Source organism: Scyliorhinus canicula, chromosome 9 (genome assembly GCF_902713615.1).
Source record: "Scyliorhinus canicula chromosome 9, sScyCan1.1, whole genome shotgun sequence".
NCBI classification, from domain to species: domain Eukaryota; kingdom Metazoa; phylum Chordata; class Chondrichthyes; order Carcharhiniformes; family Scyliorhinidae; genus Scyliorhinus; species Scyliorhinus canicula.
Genome location: NC_052154.1, coordinates 87,854,525 through 87,872,657, shown reverse-complemented (window position 1 = coordinate 87,872,657; position 18,133 = coordinate 87,854,525). Strand labels below are relative to the sequence as shown.

The window sequence follows — 18,133 nt, the reverse complement described above, 5'->3', positions numbered from 1 at the left end:
TCTTTAAAAAAGTCATTCAGACTCGAAACGCTGGCTCCTTTTTCTTTCCACAGTTGCCGTCAGATCTTCTGAGATTGTCCAGTATTTTCTGTTTTTGTCCCATCTTGGTTTGCTCCACTTTACCCCCCTCCATCTGATCCTTCGGATTTCCAAACTCCTGTGTATTCTAATGGCTGTTCATCTCTCCCAGTGCACTCTGAACCTTTATTTACGCTCAAATGCTTCATTCTGATGTTGCCTCTATTTCCCCACGGCGCTGGTTAACTTTCCTGTGAGAACTTTGGTTCCAGGCCCGTTGAACACTTCCATCTTGTACAGGCCACTCTTGGTCCCAATGCCTTAGGCGTCCAAAGTCTTGCCTCTTGAACCATTTCTCCAGCCACACATTATGGGGCTGGTTTAGCTCACAGGGCTAATCGCTGGCTTTTAAAGCAGACCAAGCAGGCCAGCAGCACAGTTCGATTCCCGTACCAGCCTCCCCGGACAGGCGCCGGAATGTGGCGACTAGGGGCTTTTCACAGTAACTTCATTGAAGCCTACTCGTGACAATAAGTGATTTTCATTTCATTTTTCATTTCATTAACTCGCCTTATCTACTGCTGCTCTACTCACCACTCTGTGGCAGTCGGTGCAAAAGAGATTATCACCTTTGAATCTTGTTCTTTAACTTCCTAACTCCCAAACCTTTATCGATCGGACCTCAACTCTTTCAATGCCTACATCACTGGCTCCAACATAAACCATAACTTTTGACTGCAGTCCTTACCACTATGGTTTGTTCCAGTGTTGTTACATCACAACAAATAAACAACTGGGAGAGAATTTAAAAATACAAACATTTACGAAATGCTGGGAGATGTGTCACAAGCGTGTTTATACCAGGATTCCACTTGTGCACCACTTCAACTATGAACACCAGAAATGAACAGAAACTAAATGCTGCAGATTTCCAGAAATCTGAAAATAAAAACAGAAAGTGCTGGAAATGCTTTGCCAGTCATGTAGCAGTCAGAGGAATGATCATCTTCGATGAAATGTGATTGGCCTGAAACATTAACCATTGTTTCTCTCCCCACAGCCGCTTCCTAACCCGGGTATTTCCAGCATATTTTGTTTTTAAAATTGTTCAGACCTCTGTGGACTTGGAGGAAGAAGTGGTCAGTCAAGTTAAATATTGCCCCCTTAGCGGGCGGGTGCAGCACCTTTGACTTTCTATCTGACAAGGAGAGTTACTGAATAATAGGAGTTACTGAATAAGGATAGTTTCTTGATTAATAAGGGATATGGGGAGAAGGCAGAAGAATGGGGATGAGAAAATATCATCCATGATTGAATGGCAGAGCAGACTCAATGGGCCAAGTGCCCTAATTCTGCTCCTTGGTATTATGGTCTTCAAGTTGAAAGAAGATGAGATTCACTATAAATGTTAGTGTCCGAGTTCACACACATATAAAAGAAGCTAGCGAATCTCAGCAGGACTGACAGCATCTGCAGGGAGAGAAAAGAGCTTTCAAAGCTTTGACAAAGAGTCATCGGACTCGAAAGGTTGGCTATTTTCTCTCCCTAGACCTGCTGAGATTTTCCAGCATTTTCTCTTTCGTTTCAGATTCCAGCATCCGCAGTAATTTGCTTTTATTTAAAAGCTAGCTTTCGATTAGGCTGTGTGAAAGTGTGGAATCTGTCTACCTTTCAGGAATTTGCAGAAATACATGTGGAGCCACAAGTGAGATTACAATTCCCAGTTCATATAATAAAGGTTTCATTATTATGGTCTTCCGGAAAATGCTAACATTTCACTAGGTAACAGGAGGCAGCGGTAAACTGATCATAACAGGCAGCGAACTAAAGACTGGTGATTCTGAATCTGAGTAATGAGTACAGTCACCAATATTGTAGTACGTTTGTGGGTGAAAATGTTTTTTTTAATGAATTAAAAAGCACAAATGTTATCATGACCAGTCCCTTTTTTTAAAACTCCATTAAAGACAGACTAAATGTAGGCATTGCAACATGTAGACGATTTAACATGTGACCAATTACATAGTTCTATTGACATATTCAGACGGACATTCGTGGTTTTAATATCAACAGGCAGCATTACTATTTGTCGCCTGGTAGAGAACACGACCACCTCAGCAGCAACAGCTCTGACCCCCAGAACAAAGAAGCCCCTGACCCCCCCCCCCCCCCCCCCCCCCCAAACAGGACAGTCTTTCAAGTGATATTTAATTGCAACTTTTAAAGTTTGTTTTTGAGGTCTCATTTTATTTTAAGTTCAGCAAAGTCAGTTGCCAGCTTCAGTGCCTTGTCGAGGCTGTTGATGTTTTTCCCTGTGGCTTGGGCAGACATGTCCTTTCCTCCTCCTCTGCCGTCTAGCAGATCCAAGATGTGGTTGACCCAATCACTGGCTTTCAGTCCCCTGCTTACCAGTTCCTGAAAGGTTAAATGTAAAAAGGAAGAAATAATACAAAACTAGAAGTCAGAGAGTCATGGTGGTTTACAGCATGGAAACAGGCCCTTCGGCCCAACTTGTCCATGGAGTCCAGCTTTTACCACTAAGCCAGTCCCAATTGCCCGCATTTGGCCCATATCCCTCTATACCCATCTTACCCAAATCACTGACTAAATGCTTTTTAAAAGACAAAATTGTACCCGCTGGCACTACTGCCTCTGGCAGCTCGTTCCAGACACTCACCACCCTGTGTGTGAAAAAATTGCCCCTATGGACCCTTTTGTATCTCTCCCCTCTCACCTTAAACCTATGTACTCTAGTTTTAGACTCCTCTACCCTTGGGAAAAGATGTTGAGTATCTACCTTATCTATGCTTCTCAGTATTTTTTAGACCTCTATAAGTTCACCCCACAAGCCTCTATGTTCCAGGGAGAAAAGTCCCAATCTGTCCAACGTCTCCTTATAACACAATCAAATCCCGGTAGCCTGCAAGTAAATCTTTTCTGCACTCTTTCTGGTTTAATAATATCCTTTCCTACATTCTCATCCAAATCATTAATATAAATAACAAGTAACAGTGGACCCAGCACTGATCCCTGAGGCACACTGTAGGTCACAGGCCTCCAGTTTGATAAACTCTCTACAAACACCATTTGTCTTCTGTCATCAAGCCGATTTTGTATCCAATTGGCTTCCTCACCCTGGGTCCCATGCAATTTAACCTTGTGAAACAACCTACCATGTGGTACCTTGTCAAAGGCCTAATCTCACTGCTCTGCTCTCTCCCCATAGCCCTGTATCATCCCCAAACTAATTCCACTGCTCTGCTCTCGCCACAGCCCTGTATTAAGCCCAAAATTAAACCCACTGTCCCACTCTCTTCCAATAACCCAGTATCAATCAGAAACTCATCCCACTATCCTGCGCTCTTCCCATAGCCCAGTACCAATGCCCAAACTAATCCCACTGCTCCACTCTCTTCACATAGTCCTGTATCAATCCCCAAACTAATCCCACTTCTCCACTCTCTCACCATAGCCCAGTGCCAATGCCCAAATTAATCCCACTGCTCCACTCTCTCACCATAGCCCTGTATCAATCCCCAAACTAATCCCACTGCTCCACTCTCTCACCATAGCCCAGTGCCAATGCCCAAATTAATCCCACTGCTCCACTCTCTCACCATTGCCCTGTATCAAGCCCCAAACTAATTTCACTGTTCTGCTCTCTCCACAGCCCTGTATCAATTCCCAAACTAATCCGACTGCCCTGTGCTCTCCACATAACCCTGTTTCAATCCTCAAACTAATTGAGAATTTAATACCTTCCAATAAGATCTCTGCTCATCGTTCTAAACTAGAGTACAGGCCCAGTTGAACCAACCTCTCCTCCGAGGAAAATCCGCCAACCCCTGTACCGGTCTAATGAACCTCCGCTGCACTTCCTCTATTATAACTATATCCTTTTTAGGCAGAGACCAAAACTGCACACAATTCTCCCGGTGTGGTCTCAACAAGGTCCTGTATAACTGCAGTAAGACAGAGTAGCTACAGAGTAATGCTCCATCTACACTATTCCCTTCAAACACTCCCAGGTCAAGTACAGCACAGGGTTAGTTACAGAGTAAAGCTCCCTCTATACTGTCCCCATCTAACACTCCCAGGACAGGTACAGCACGGGGTTAGATGCAGAGTATTGCTCCCTCTACACTATTCCCTTCAAACACTCCCAGGACAGTTACAGCATGGGGTTAGATACAGAGTTAAGCTCCCTCTACACTGTCCCCATCAGAGTAGATACTGAGTAAAGCTCACTCTGCATTGCCCCCATCAAACACTCACAGGACAGGTACAGCACAGGGTTAGAGACAGAGAAAAGCTCCCTCTACACTGTCCCCATCAAAAACTGCCAGGTCGAATACAGCATGGGGTTAGATACAGAATAATGCTCCCTCTACACTGTTCCCTTTAAACACCCATGCAGACAGAGGATGCAGGTTCAACATCTGATATAATATCAGCCATGAGTCTAACGAACAGGCTCCAAGGGTTGAAAAGCTTACTCCTGCTTATATGTTCCTACAGTCTGTGCTGAGTTAGCTGGTCTCAGCTAAAACAAGTAGCTGAGATGCAACAACTGGAACCAGCTCCTCATGATTAATGGAGAGAGGAAAAAAAAATGCTAACCAGCTGTCCCTGCTGGGGAATGTACAACAGAACAGGACAGGCGATGAGAGGATTGGGCTTGATTGTGACATACTTCATGGTGGAACAGGCTACTGAAACTTTAAATGATGAAGAATGACCCCCAAGGACGGAGTATTAGAGGGCACACACAGCATATTGAAATAATTACTACCAATGTGCTGCACCTTCAGGAGAAGGCGAGGAATATTGTCAAAAATGATTTTCTGCTCCGAAACACCTTTGTGTAGGGACTCAACCAACAAATGCAATAACAGGTATTCTACAACCCCCCCAGATTTGTTTTCCTCCAATTCTGGCCTCTTGAGTTTCCCTGGTTTGAATTGTTCCACCATTGGCGGCAGTGCCTTAAGCTGCTTTAGCTCTAAACACAGATTTAGAACAGGAATTGCTATTTCTCCCTTCTTAAAACCTTTGTCATGGGCATCTGTCCAATATCTGTGTCTCAGTAAACATTTGCCTGTTAACACGCCTGTAAAACAGAACCTTTTACTGTGTTTATAGGTGCCATTTAACTAATTTGTTGCTGCTGTATTATTTTCCTTCTCCCCATTTACCCAGCTGCTATGTCAGGGAGTAGAGGGATGTCTACATTATATAAGAGGCTTTGCTGTTCAGCTCTATAAACCGCCATCTTAGGCAGGCGGAACACAGACTTACTTTGGGGTGAGCCTAACCAGGGCACAGGGTGCATGTGAGAAACTGCTCACAATCTGTTCTTGCAATTCACCTCATTAAATCACTCCAGAGTATAAATCCCGCACATTATATATCCTAACTTTTACCAATGGTTGAAATTGCCTGACTCAATGTGTTGAAGAAAACACTCAGTTCGAAGCTAGATCCAATTGGTGTCTTGAAACAAGAAACACTGCCCTTGTCAGCATTGAAATTTCTATCTTTACCTGGGGCACCTGGCATAAGCATGTGATCGTTCCTGCATCGCTGTCCACAGCGAACAGCATAGCTGCTGTCTGAGGGGAGTGTGACTTAAACAGCTTGAGAGCGTCATTCAATGCCTGGTGGAAACATAACACATGGTCAGGCAGAGTACTATCTCGCCCCAAGATTCAAGCAGCAATTCAATCCAGCTGCAATAACTGTTTGGACGGTTTCCCTCACCTTGGCTGGTGCCCCTGCCTCCATTTCCATGATCACCAAGGGTTGGTTCGGATTAGCAGCTATGAACTGCTTGGTCTTCTCCCGTACCTGACAATGAAATCAAACACAAATAATAATCCAATTATTTTGTTCCGCAGAAAGGTGATTATTTACTGTAGCAAACGATTCAAGGACATGACATTCAAAATTAGGATATTTGGAGGACGAAAGGGGGATAAACACAAGGGAAAATTATAAATCTGTTTTTATTATCCTCCAGACTAAAACGTATTGTATATTTGTACAAACTACCTACTTCCACCTCCACCTGACTCCCACTGCCTCAGCTCCTCTGCAGATGAAGCCCTCATCCATGCCGTTGTTACTTTTGGTGATAGATTTAATCAGGGGCCAGTTTAGCTCAGTTGGCTGGGCAGCTGGTTTGTGATGCAGGGCGAGGCCAACAGCGCGGGTTCAATTCCTGTACCGGTTGAGGTTATTCATGAAGGCCCCGCCTCCTCAACCTCACTCTCTCACCCGAGGTGTAGTGATCGTCAGGTTAAATCACCACCAGTCAGCTCTCCCCCCTCAAAAAGGTCACCTGGGACTATGGCGACTTTACTTCTGGGCTTGACAACTCCAATGTACTTCTGATTGATCATCCAGCTCCCCCACCATCATAAAGTTGAGCTCATCCAAAATTCTGCTGCTATTTCCAAACTCACAACAGTTCCTATTCACTCATCATCCCTGTGATCGCTGACCTACACTGGTTTCTGCTTAAGCAACGCCTCAGTTTGAAAACTTGCACCATTGTTTTGAATTCAATCCATGGTCTCTGTCGCCTGCAGCCTTACAATCCTCGGAGATCTTTGTACTCCCCCAAATCTGCCCTCTTGCGCATCTCTGATTTTAACTGCTTCACCACTGGTGGCCAGGCCTTCAGCTGTTGTAGCCCCTAAATCACTCTACTTCGCTTTCCTCTTTTAGAATGTTCCTTAAACCTACCCTTTGACCAAAGTTTTGGTTATCTGCCTTAATTTCTCCTCATGTGGATCCATGTTAAATTTTGATAGTGTATCTGTGAACTTGATAAGTATACTTGTGAAACACTGCAAGATGTTTTAAATTCTTTCATGGGAATCGCTAGCATATCCTGCATTATATTTGTGAACCAGGTGGGTATTTACAACAATCATGCTGGTTTCATGGTCACCATTACCGAGACTAGTTTTATATTCCAGATTTATTAATTGAATTTAAATTCCACCAGCTGCCAGAGAATTAGCTTGGGCATCTAGTCCAGTGACATTACCACTATCTCCCTCTAGTGCTACATTTTGCTACGTTATAGTTGATAAATAAATGCAAGTTGTTGTTGACAACCTCATGTTGAACACTTGGGGTAAAATTTTCCCATCCTGCCCGTGGTGGGTTTGGTGATGGACCAGAGAAGAGAAATGGCGAGAGCCAAAAAGTCAGAAACCTTCCAACGTATAATCGTGTTGCAATTCTCTCAATGGCGGGTTAATGGCAGGTTGCTCTCCCTGCTGGCTGGTAACCATTTGCATCTCATGAAAACTGATTAAAATTGTTGACTGCCGGCATCCAGTCAGATCTTCCAATCTTGCGCCAGCCCAGTGTGAAATTACGTCAGTCTAAAACCCAATCGCTAAAGAGCGGCGTACACAGTTCACAAGAGATTTTGAGGTGAGTGCAAGAAAGCCTTTCTGCCATAGAGCTGTGCTGCTCCTGATGTGCTATTCACCACTCTGCTGGGGCAGACAGGTTCCAGCCCTCCGACTCCGTGCTGAGCTGGTCTTCATGGACAGCACCCTGCTGCTGGACCCATGGAGCCCCCTGTGTCAGTGACTCGGATCAGCGGCTGGAGTGCCAGACACCACATCAAAGATCCGAAGTTCGACGGGGTGGAATGTGAAGTGAGGCCAGGCAAGGAGATGGATGACGAAGACGGACAAAGGAAGGCAGTGGGAAAACCGAGGGGAGGGAAGCTGGACCCCGACAAGGCTGCATGGAAAGCTCACAAGGGGGTTAAAAGGATATCACATCATTTACTGGAAAGGGATGCACAAAAACCTAAGATGCAATGGATAAAGGTCCAAGTGGGAGATGGTGGTTGAATCAAGGAAGAGACCGATTGAGGCTGCTAGCCATTTCCTCTGGGTTGCTGACATCCTGCATGGCCTGGTGAAGACGGTGGGCTAGGATAGGAATGTACTGGACTGGTGTTTAATTAATGACGCCAAGATCTTTGAACCCGCAGCTGACAGCGGGTGGATGAGTCAGCTCCCAGCTCGCCAGGTGACTCGGAGGGGAACTTACCTGCGCAAAAACAATGAGGTTCCAAGCCCAGGATCTCACCATTCTGGCCAGCAAGAAAGGTGCCACCAGAGCCGCCTGCCACCTCAAAAACAGATAATTCCACCCTGGTTTCTGATGTTATTTGTCGGAGGAATAAATGTTTGTCAGAACACTTGTCAGAAGCCAAAGAAATTTGGAATGTCTGCATCGACTCTCAAAAACTTCTACAGACGTGCTACAGAGAGCATCCTAACCGGCTGCATCACAGCCTGGTGTGGCAACTGCTCGGCCCAAGATCTCAAGAAACTGCAGAGTGTGGTGAACTCAGTCCAAAGCATCACACAGGCTTCACACCCTCACATTGATTCTGTCTACACCTCCCGCTACCTCAGGAAGGCAGACAGCATTATCAGAGACCCCTCCCACCCAGGCATTGCTTTCTTCCAGACCCTTCCATCAGGCAGAAGGTACAGAATTCTGACGATCCGCACATCCAGACATAGAAACAGCTTCTTCCCCACAGCTATAAGACTCCTCAACGACTCCCCCTTGGACTGATCTGTTCCCTGTAAGAACACTATTCACAACGCCCTCTGCTGCTCTTGCTCATGTATTTGCTTTGTTTGACCCTTTGTTCCGCACTGTAACCAATCACTGTTTGTCAATGTACCATTTGTCTATGTTCTCTGTTGATTATTCTTTTGTCTACTATGTACTACTGTGTACGTTCCCTCGGCCGCAGAAAAATAATTTTCACTGTACTTGGGTGCATGTGACAATAAATCAAATCAAATCAAAGTGTTATCTAAACATAGCGCTTTAATGTGAAAAACAGCAGCTCCAACAATACAGCGCACTCTCAGTACAGTACTTCAATAGCTTCGGACATTTGGTCAAACCCTGGAGTAAATTAGGTGAACTTCTCTCAACCTAATTAGGAGACAGTTGTGAAATAAGATACCAGGATTGGATATGAAGCCCGAAGAATAATCAGGCTCAAGTATCAACTGGAGGCACTTCTGGACAGAAGGAACGAGGGGTGCAGATGATCTACTAAAAAAAGGGTCAGATAATCTTTACAAATGGATTCCCAACACCATTTGGAGGAGCTGAATCAACTGGTCAGTCACTCGATGGGGGTGGAGGAAACCAGGGTCAAAATTGGTGTAGATTAATGGAGAATGCCCTCCCAGATGGGACCAAGATAAACAGGAAACGTAAAAACATCTGTTATCAATACTTATGCTCTAGATTAAACCTTGCTGAACGAAAGGCCAATAACCAAGCATATATGAATCGTGTTTAGTTTAAGCAGGTGATGAGCATTAATTAGGATTTCACTTCAGCAGATATAAAGAGGTGTGCTTGAGTTAGGAGATAAATGCATGTGATATATCTTTCTGTAAATAAATGCAAGAGTAAAGATAGGCTCCAGGACCATCCTTTACCAAATGGCTTTCTGGAGTAGAACATCCAGTTAGGATTTATGAGCAAAAGCATCAGTGTTTCCATAAATAGAACATTTAGTGACTTTTCTCATCTTCCATGAGAATCTTTAGGATGAAACAGTACCATTCAGAGAGACAGTAACTAGTAATGGATATGATTACTCACTTTCTTCAGCAAGTCAGCTTTACTGGCTCTGTCCAGATCATCCATAAGCTTCTTTAATGACTTCAGCTTGTCCCTCAGCTCATCCTTCTGCCACTGAGGAATAACTGCAGCACTAATCATCTACAATTAAACAGACATAAGGAAAATTCCCTCTCATTAATTATGAAATAATAATAATTTTCATTAGTGTCACAAGTAGGCTTACATTAACACTGCAATGAAGTTACTGTGAAAATTTCCTAGTCGCCACACTATGGCACCTGTTCAGGTAACGGAAGGAGAATTCAGAATGTCCAATTTATCTAACAAGCACGTCTTTCGGGACTTGTGAGAGGAAACCGAAGCAGCCGGAGGAAACCTACGCAGACATGAGGAGAACGTGCAGACTCCGCACAGACAGTGACCCAAGCCGGGAATCAAACCCGGATCCCTGGCATTGTGAAGCAACAGTGCTAACCACATGCTACCATGCCGCCTATGCTAAAGGACCCACAAATCATAATTCAGGAAGGGTTGCCCCCATGGTCCACCTAACTGAGAGTCAGAGCAGACCTGCAGGAAAGAGCCCGGAGCAGCGGAGCGTCTATGCCCGTGGATCGGGATGCAGCCTAACCTACCTGGGAGTGGGTGTGGACCTGCGAGAGACAGCCCAGAGCAGTGGAACGCACCATTTCAGCTGCTGTGAGAAGCGCACACTCAGTTTGACAAAAATAAGTGAAAAAAACTGCGACATAACAGGAAACTAGTAAGCTGATTGGCTGTTAAGTGCTTAGTGTAAGGGACAATGTGTTATTAGCCAGTTTAGGACAGCAGATTTAGGGAAGATCTAAAAAATGAAAACTTTAACTAACTAATACACATAATAGTGTAATTAGGAAATGTACAATTCCGAGTTATAGAATGTACTAATAGTAAGCACAGTAAATTGTAGCATACACAGGAATTATTCAAAGTTAATTAAGAAAGTAATTACATTAATTAAATAACCTAAGTAAGAATGGTAGGACGGGTGTTGTGTTTCATCTGTGGAATATGGGATCTTCTGGATGCCAAGGCAATCAAGGCCAAACACGTCTGCAGAAAGTGTAACAAACTAGAGGAATTCTGGATCAGGACTATTGATCTGGGAGCCAAGCTGTAGACATTGCACAGCATCAGGGGTTTTTTTTGGGGGGGGGGGGGGGAAAGAGGGGGGGATACCTGGACATTGTACCAGACAATGGTCATACCTCTTAGAATGGGGTCATCTGCTTTGGGCAGTGTGAGGGACATGAGGATGTGACCATGAGTGAGGCAGGTAAAGAGACCGAGCACATAGTAGTGGAGGAGCCTCAGATTTTATAATTGTCAAACAGGTTTGAGGTGCTAGCAATCTTTGTGGATGAAAGCAAGGTCTACGGGGTGGATGTGCAGACTGGCCATGGCACCGGAAGCCATTCAAGCAGGGCACAGTCTAGTGAGGGGGTTTGACACTGTTCTCTGCAGCAAAGAGCGAGAATCTGGAAGGCTGTGTTGGCAGCCCAGTGTCAGGGTTCGGGATACCCACTCGGGGTTGGAGGGGGATCTACATTGGTAGGGGAGGATCCAGTATTTTACACAGTCAGGATGAAGTAGGCACCAAATTAAGAAACAGAACCTCAAAGGCAACAATCTCTGGATAATTATCTGATCCACGTGCCAATTGGCATAGGGGCAATAAGAGTCGAGAAATTAATGTGTGGCTCAAAGACTGGTGTGGGAGACCTTGGTTCTGGTTCGTGGGCAAGGGCACCAGTACTGGGGAAAGGGGAGTCTGTACTGTTAGGATGGCCGACACCTGAACCATGCTGGGACCAATGTTCTTATGAGCCGCATATCTAAGGAGGTAGAGGTGGTTTTAAACTAAATAATGGGGGCAAGGGATCAAATTTGGGAAGATGTAGTCAACCAAAGATTAGACAATGCAAGAGAGAAAGATATTAATGTGGGAAATAATAAACATATTGTCACAGATGGGGAGAAGGGAGTAGAAATCTAAGAGTAAATCAGCAGATAAGACGAGAGGTTACAAAAAGAAGAAAAGGATAAAACTTAACGTTTTGTATCTGAACGCACATAGCATTCAAAACAAAACAGAGGAACCAATAATGCCAAGAAACATGAGAAAGTATGCTCGAATAGCCATTACGGAGTCATGGCTGCCTTGATGAGGAATTTACAGTATGTTCAAGATAGTTACTTAGAACAGCACATTCTGGAGCCAACCAGGGAGCAGGCTATACTGGACTTGGTACAGTATTATGCAATGAGATACAATTAATCAGTAACCTCTATGATAGAATTTTATACTTTGAGGGCGAGAAGGGGGGGGTCTAAGATTAGTATTTTAAAGTTAATGAGAGCAATTATGAGGGACTGAAAGCAGAGAGGACTAGCAAATTAAATTAACGGATAGGTCAATAGAAATGCAGTAACAGACATTTAAGGGGGTACTCCAGAATACACAGAATAGATACATTCCAACAAGAAAGGAAAGATTCCAAGGGCAATTCCATCCGTGGTTAACTAAAAAAGTTAAAGGTAGTATCAAACTTAAAGAAAAAGCAAATAATTGCGCGATGGGTGAAAGGTCAGATCAGAAGATTAAACAGAATATGAAAAAACAGGTGAGTTTTGGTCCTATAGAAAGGGGGTCTGGGGAAATAATAATGGATAAGGAGATGGTAGATGAATTGTACAGGTATTTTGCATCAGTCTACATTATAGAAAATCCCAGTAACATCCCAGAATAAGCTGTAAATCAGAAAACGGAAAGGAGGGAGGAACTTGGGAAAATTACAACCATCAGGGAAGCAGTACTTAGCAAATTATTGGAGCTGTGGGCTGACGAGTCTCCAGGTAATAATGGACTTCATCCTCGGATCTTAAAACATTCTCCATTCCTGCGGCTAAGTGTCGGCTTGAATGGAGAATCTGCGAGGTTTACATCAAAACAATCGCCGCAAATCCCTCACCGATTCCAATACCAGTGAGGGGCTAGCACCACTGCCGACTAGAATCCCCGCCTACCATGCCGGAAACACTCTGAGAATGGCCGGTCCTAGGCCATGCATGCACACAGCTGCATGGGTCTCACCATGATAACATGACACCAGCTGTGCACAGACTCAACCCACCATCCACGACCCCACAGCCCCCGGCTAGAGGCACGGTTCCCGGCCGAGTGTGGCGGTGCTGGACACAGTCCACCGCCGCCATGCCGGGTTCACGATTTGCGTGACCACACGTGGTCCGCGCTGTCGGGAACCTGGCACATCGGGTGCGGAGCATCACGAGTGGGTAGGCCGATGAAGAGTGAATGGCATTGTGACTGAGCACGGCGCGCGTCATGGTGATGCCATTTTGGAGGGGATGGAGCATAGCTGACCAGCGTCAAACTGGCACCGGCTCCAACTTCGGCGTTGGAGCCCTTTTTCCATCTGATCGCCAAACATGATTTCGGCATCCGACAATGGAGAATCCCGCCTGTACATAGAACATAGAACAGTACAGCACAGAACAGGCCCTTCGGCCCTCGATGTTGTGCCGAACAATGATCACCCCACTTAAACCCACGTAACCCGTATACCCGTAACCCAACAATCCCTCCATTAACCTTACACTACGGGCAATTTTAGCATGGCCAATCCACCTAACCCGCACATCTTTGGACTGTGGGAGGAAACCGGAGCACCCGGAGGAAACCCACGCGCACACGGGGAGGACGTGCAGACTCCACACAGACAGTGACCCAGCCGGGAATCGAACCTGGGACCCTGGAGCTGTGAAGCATTGATGCTAACCACCATGCTACCGTGAGGCCCCTGTAGTAGTGTAGTGTCTGTAACTCATTGGAGTAGTCAAGGGTTAAAGATCTTTGGAAGACACAAAGCCGCAGGGAAACAATAGCAAAATGCAATCTATGGTGGAAAAAAGGGCCTAAGATGGTGAGGGGGCAATGGGGGTGGGGGTAAGAGCAAATGGGGGGGGGGGGGGGGGGGGGGGGGGGGCGCGCATGAAAGAAAAACAAGTAAATCGTACATAACAACCTTTTCTGTCACCTGCTGTAGTGTACAAATGTAAAATTCAATAAAAAACATTGAACCAAAATAATTTTAATTTTCCAAGATTCACTGAATTCGTGGAGGGTTCTATTAGATTGGAAAATATTCAAAGAGAAAGACTGAAAACAGGAAATTATATAGATCATCTGTTATAGGAAAAATGTTAGCAGCAAAATAAGATGTTATAGCAGGGCACTTAAAATAAATTCCAAGGTAATTAGGCAGTCAACTTGGTTTTGTGAGAAGGAAATCATGTTTAACCTTTTTATGGACTTCTTTGAAGGAGTCAGTCATGTGAATAAAGGAGAACTGGTGGATGTACGGTACTTAGATTTCCAGAAGGTATTTGATAAGGTGCCATATCAAAGGTTATTGCGGAAAGTAAAAGCTCATGGTGCAGAGGGTAATATTATGCAAGGATAGAAAACATTTACATAAATGGATCATTTTTTGATTGGCGGGATGTAATGAGTGGTGTGCCACAGGGACCTCAACTTTTTACAATTTATATAAATGACTTGGATGAAAGGACTGAAGGCATGGTAGCTAAATTTGCTGAAGACTCAAAGATGGGGAATTAAGTTGTGAAGAGGAGATAAAGAGACTACAAAAGGATACACATAGGTTAGGTGAGTGAGCAAAGATCTGGCAAATGGAATACAATGTGGGAAAATGTGAACTTGTCCATTTTGGCGGGAAGAATAAAAAAGCATAATTATCTAAATGGAGAGTGATTGCAGATCTCGGAGATGCAGAGGGATCTGGGTGTATGTTCTCCCTGTGGCTGCTTGGGTTTCCTCCGGATGCTCCAGTTTCCTTCCACAGTCCAAAGATGTGGGCAGCACGGTAGCACAAGTGGATAGCACTGTGGCTTCACAGCGCCAGGGTCCCAGGTTCGATTCCCCGCTGGGTCACTGTTTGTGCAGAGTCTGCATGTTCTCCCCGTGTCTACGTGGGTTTCCTTCGGGTGCTCCGGTTTCCTCCCACAGTCCAAAGATATGCAGGTTAGGTGGATTGGCCATGATAAAATTATTCCCCTTAGTGACCAAAAGGTTAGGAGGGGTTATTGGGTTAAGGGGATAGGGTGGAAGTGAAGGCTTAAGTGGGTCGGTGCAGACCCAATGGGCCGAATGGCCTCCTTCTGCGCTGTATGTTCAATGTGCAGGTTAGGTGGATTGGCCACGTCAATTTAATCCTTTAGTGTTCGAAATGTTACGTGGGGTGACAGGGTTGCGGCGTGGGCCTAGGTAGGGTGCTTTTTCAGCGGGTTAGTGCAGTCTCGATGGGCCGAATGGCCTCCTTCGCACTGGAGGGATTCTATGATTCTATCTCAACCCTCAGTACCTTGGGACCTTTTGCAACGTAGAAATACTTTCCAAAGTAAATGTGCTGATAATCAGCGACTTCTCAATTCTCACACCTTTCATCCTTGTCTCATTCCACTTGATCCATTTCGCTCTGCAAAGTGTTTCTGTCAAGGTTCTCACTTGGGACAGGAGTTTATTTCTGGTGGGTTGTTTTACCCAGTTCAATCTTTGTTTACTCTATCATCCCTTGGACCACTTTTCTTTAAGCTGCACACTGATGTGTGTCAGCTTTATGATCCCAATAATGCTGCTGTTCATAGAAAGATTCCAGAATAATCATTTGAAACAAATCACAAGCGAATTAAATGTGCCAAGATTGACAGATAGGAGGACGGTCATTCATCCAATTGCTAGCACATCCATAAAGACACCACAACCTCTCTCTGACTCAATGAGACCATTCTATATCATTCAAGGGGTCCCATCCCTACCACCCTGTACAGAGGACCACATTTGTCTTTCAATAATTCAAGTTTAATTTTTAAAATCTATTCCGAACTCTATACTCAAACCAATTATTTCAAATATATGAAGTTATCAAGTATGCAGACTTTTTGAATTTACCTCTGTGAGATCTGCAATCTCTTTCTGGATCTCTTTACTGGGTGACGTCTGGACTTGGACCTTTGATTCTAGTGCAACAAGAAATTTCTGCAGCGTTTCTGCCTTTCTTAGTGCCTATAAAAGACAATGGCATTCAAATCACAGAAGAGACAGGACACGCGAGAGACATAGGGGCATTCACAAGGGACATATAATCTGTACAAAGCACACAGCATACTTGGAAAGACAGCAAAAAATGCAAAAAAGCATGGATTAGAGAGGAGCATGGATGAGATGGAGCACATAAAGGGGACAATACATATAAAACAATGCACGAGAGCTAGCATGAATGAGATGGAGGGGGCAACACGGTGGCGCAGTGGTTAGCATTGCTGCCCCACGGCGCTGAGGTCCCAGGTTCAATCCCGGCTCTGGGTCACTGTCCGTGTGGAGTTTGCACATTCTCCCCATGTTTGCGTGGGTTTCGCCCCCACAACCCAAAGATGTGCAGGCTAGGTGGATTGGCCACGCTAAATTGCCCCTTCATTGGAAAAAAAATGAATTGGGTACGCTAAATTTACATATCAAAAACAAAATGAGTGAGATGGAGTATATGCACATGAGATAGCATAAGATACGGAGTGCATGCATAGGGGAAATGGAAGTTATCAAAGATTTTAAAAGTATACAGGAAACAGCATGCAAGGTTTTTGACTCAAATAAATATAAAGACTTCCTTGGCCTTTCAAGTACCTCATGCCAAAATCTTACAGCATGAAAAATAAAATCCAGTTCCCTTTCCTCCTCTCCTCAAACTGACGACCATCATGAGATGCAGTTCCAGGAGGATCAGTAGCTTGCCCAAGTGACCATTCTTTATGCACGAGTTTAGAGAATGAATGTTAAAATATGGGATGCAAATTTGGCTATACAGGGTATCACCGAACTCAAGTCCTGCCCTCAACCAACACCCAGGAAGGTCCATTTTCAGCGATCAGAAGCAAATCTGACAATTTTCTTCGGATTAACCTATTGCTTACCAATTGTGGCATCCCAGTCTTGCCTTTAATTGATGCAGCACAGACAAGGGGACTGACCTGGGGGACCTCTGATCTATGGCTCATTACCACACCAGGAGGTGCTCACCAGGCGACCAACAGAAGACATGACCCTTTAGGCTTATTACCATAATAGTAGAGCTTGTGTCAGCAACACTGCAAATAAGCTGAAACAGTTTACTTTTCAGTGATCAGAAATAAAACGCAACCATCCAAAAAACGTCATCCTGTCACAGGGGGAACCAAATCCTCCAAAGCTTCCAGCCATCTAAGGGTGTTTGTTAAGCACGACCACTAACCTTCTGAGCCTCGGATCCTGTGACTGCCACTATTCTCCTAATGCCCTTGGCGATAGCTTCTTCTGTTACGATCGCAAAAGGGCCAGCATGGCGAGAGTTCAGCAAGTGCCTGGAGCATATAAAAAACATTGATGCAATTACCATTGGGTGGGGGTGGGGAGGGACCTCAGTATAACAAAGTTACTTGTACCTAAGCTCTGAAGTCAGAAAACAAGCATTTCACTGAATCAAAATTGTTGAGTTTCACTAGTTCAACATAAAGTGTCACGGTAACAATTTGCTAAACAAAGCAATACTTTCAATGGGTTTAGGAGTGTGGAACCATTGTTCAAATATTAGAAAATATTGGGCGCGATTTAATGGGGAAAATACAAAAAGCTAGCACGGTAGCACACGTGGCCAGCACTGCGGCTTCACAGCGCCAGGGCCCCAGGTTCGATTCTCTGCTGGGTCACTGTCTGTGCGGAGTCTGCACGTCCTCCCCGTGTCTGCGTGGGTTTCCTCCGGGTGCTCTGGTTTTCTCCCACAGTCCAAAGGCGTGCAGGTTAGGTGGATTAGAATATTCATAGAATTTACAGTGCAGAAGAGGCAATTCAGCCCATCGAGTCTGCAACGGCCCTTACAAAGAGCACCCCACTGAAGCCCACTTATCTACCCCATCCCCGTAACCCAGTAACCACCACTTAACATTTTTTGGACACTATGGGCAATTTAGCATGGCCAATCCACCTAACCCGCACATCTTTGGACTGTGGGAGGAAACCGGAGCACCCGGAGGAAACCCACGCAGACACGGGGAGAACGTGCAGACTCCACACAGACAGTGACCCAGCCGGGAATCGAACCTGGGACCCTGGAGCTGTGAAGCAACTGTGCTAACCACTATGCTACCATGCTGTCCTTAGCCATGCTAAATTGCCCTCCATGTCCAAAAAGGTTAGGAGGGGTTATTGGATTATGGGGATAGGGTAGAAGTGAGGGCTTAAGTGGGTCGGAGCAGACTCGATGGGCCGAATGGCCTCCTTCTGCACTGTATGTTCTAATCCCGTTTTGCCTGGGAATATGGGGTGTTTCTCGGGAGTCTGCAGCAC

General features: G+C 45.0%; 1 protein-coding gene across 1 annotated transcript in view; it reads right to left on the bottom strand.

The window, feature by feature from the left end:
• Positions 1–1,900: 1,900 nt before the first annotated feature.
• Positions 1,901–18,133, bottom strand: part of aars1 (alanyl-tRNA synthetase 1) — a 56,602-nt gene continuing 40,369 nt past the window's right edge. Inside the window, exons 16-21 of the mRNA XM_038807117.1 lie at positions 17,043–17,151; positions 15,707–15,820; positions 9,694–9,813; positions 5,779–5,865; positions 5,562–5,675; positions 1,901–2,433 (exon numbers count right to left, since the gene is read on the bottom strand). Coding sequence (XP_038663045.1) covers positions 2,260–2,433; positions 5,562–5,675; positions 5,779–5,865; positions 9,694–9,813; positions 15,707–15,820; positions 17,043–17,151 — 718 coding nt within the window. The 3' untranslated portion in view covers positions 1,901–2,259. The remainder of the gene's footprint in view (positions 2,434–5,561; positions 5,676–5,778; positions 5,866–9,693; positions 9,814–15,706; positions 15,821–17,042; positions 17,152–18,133) is intronic.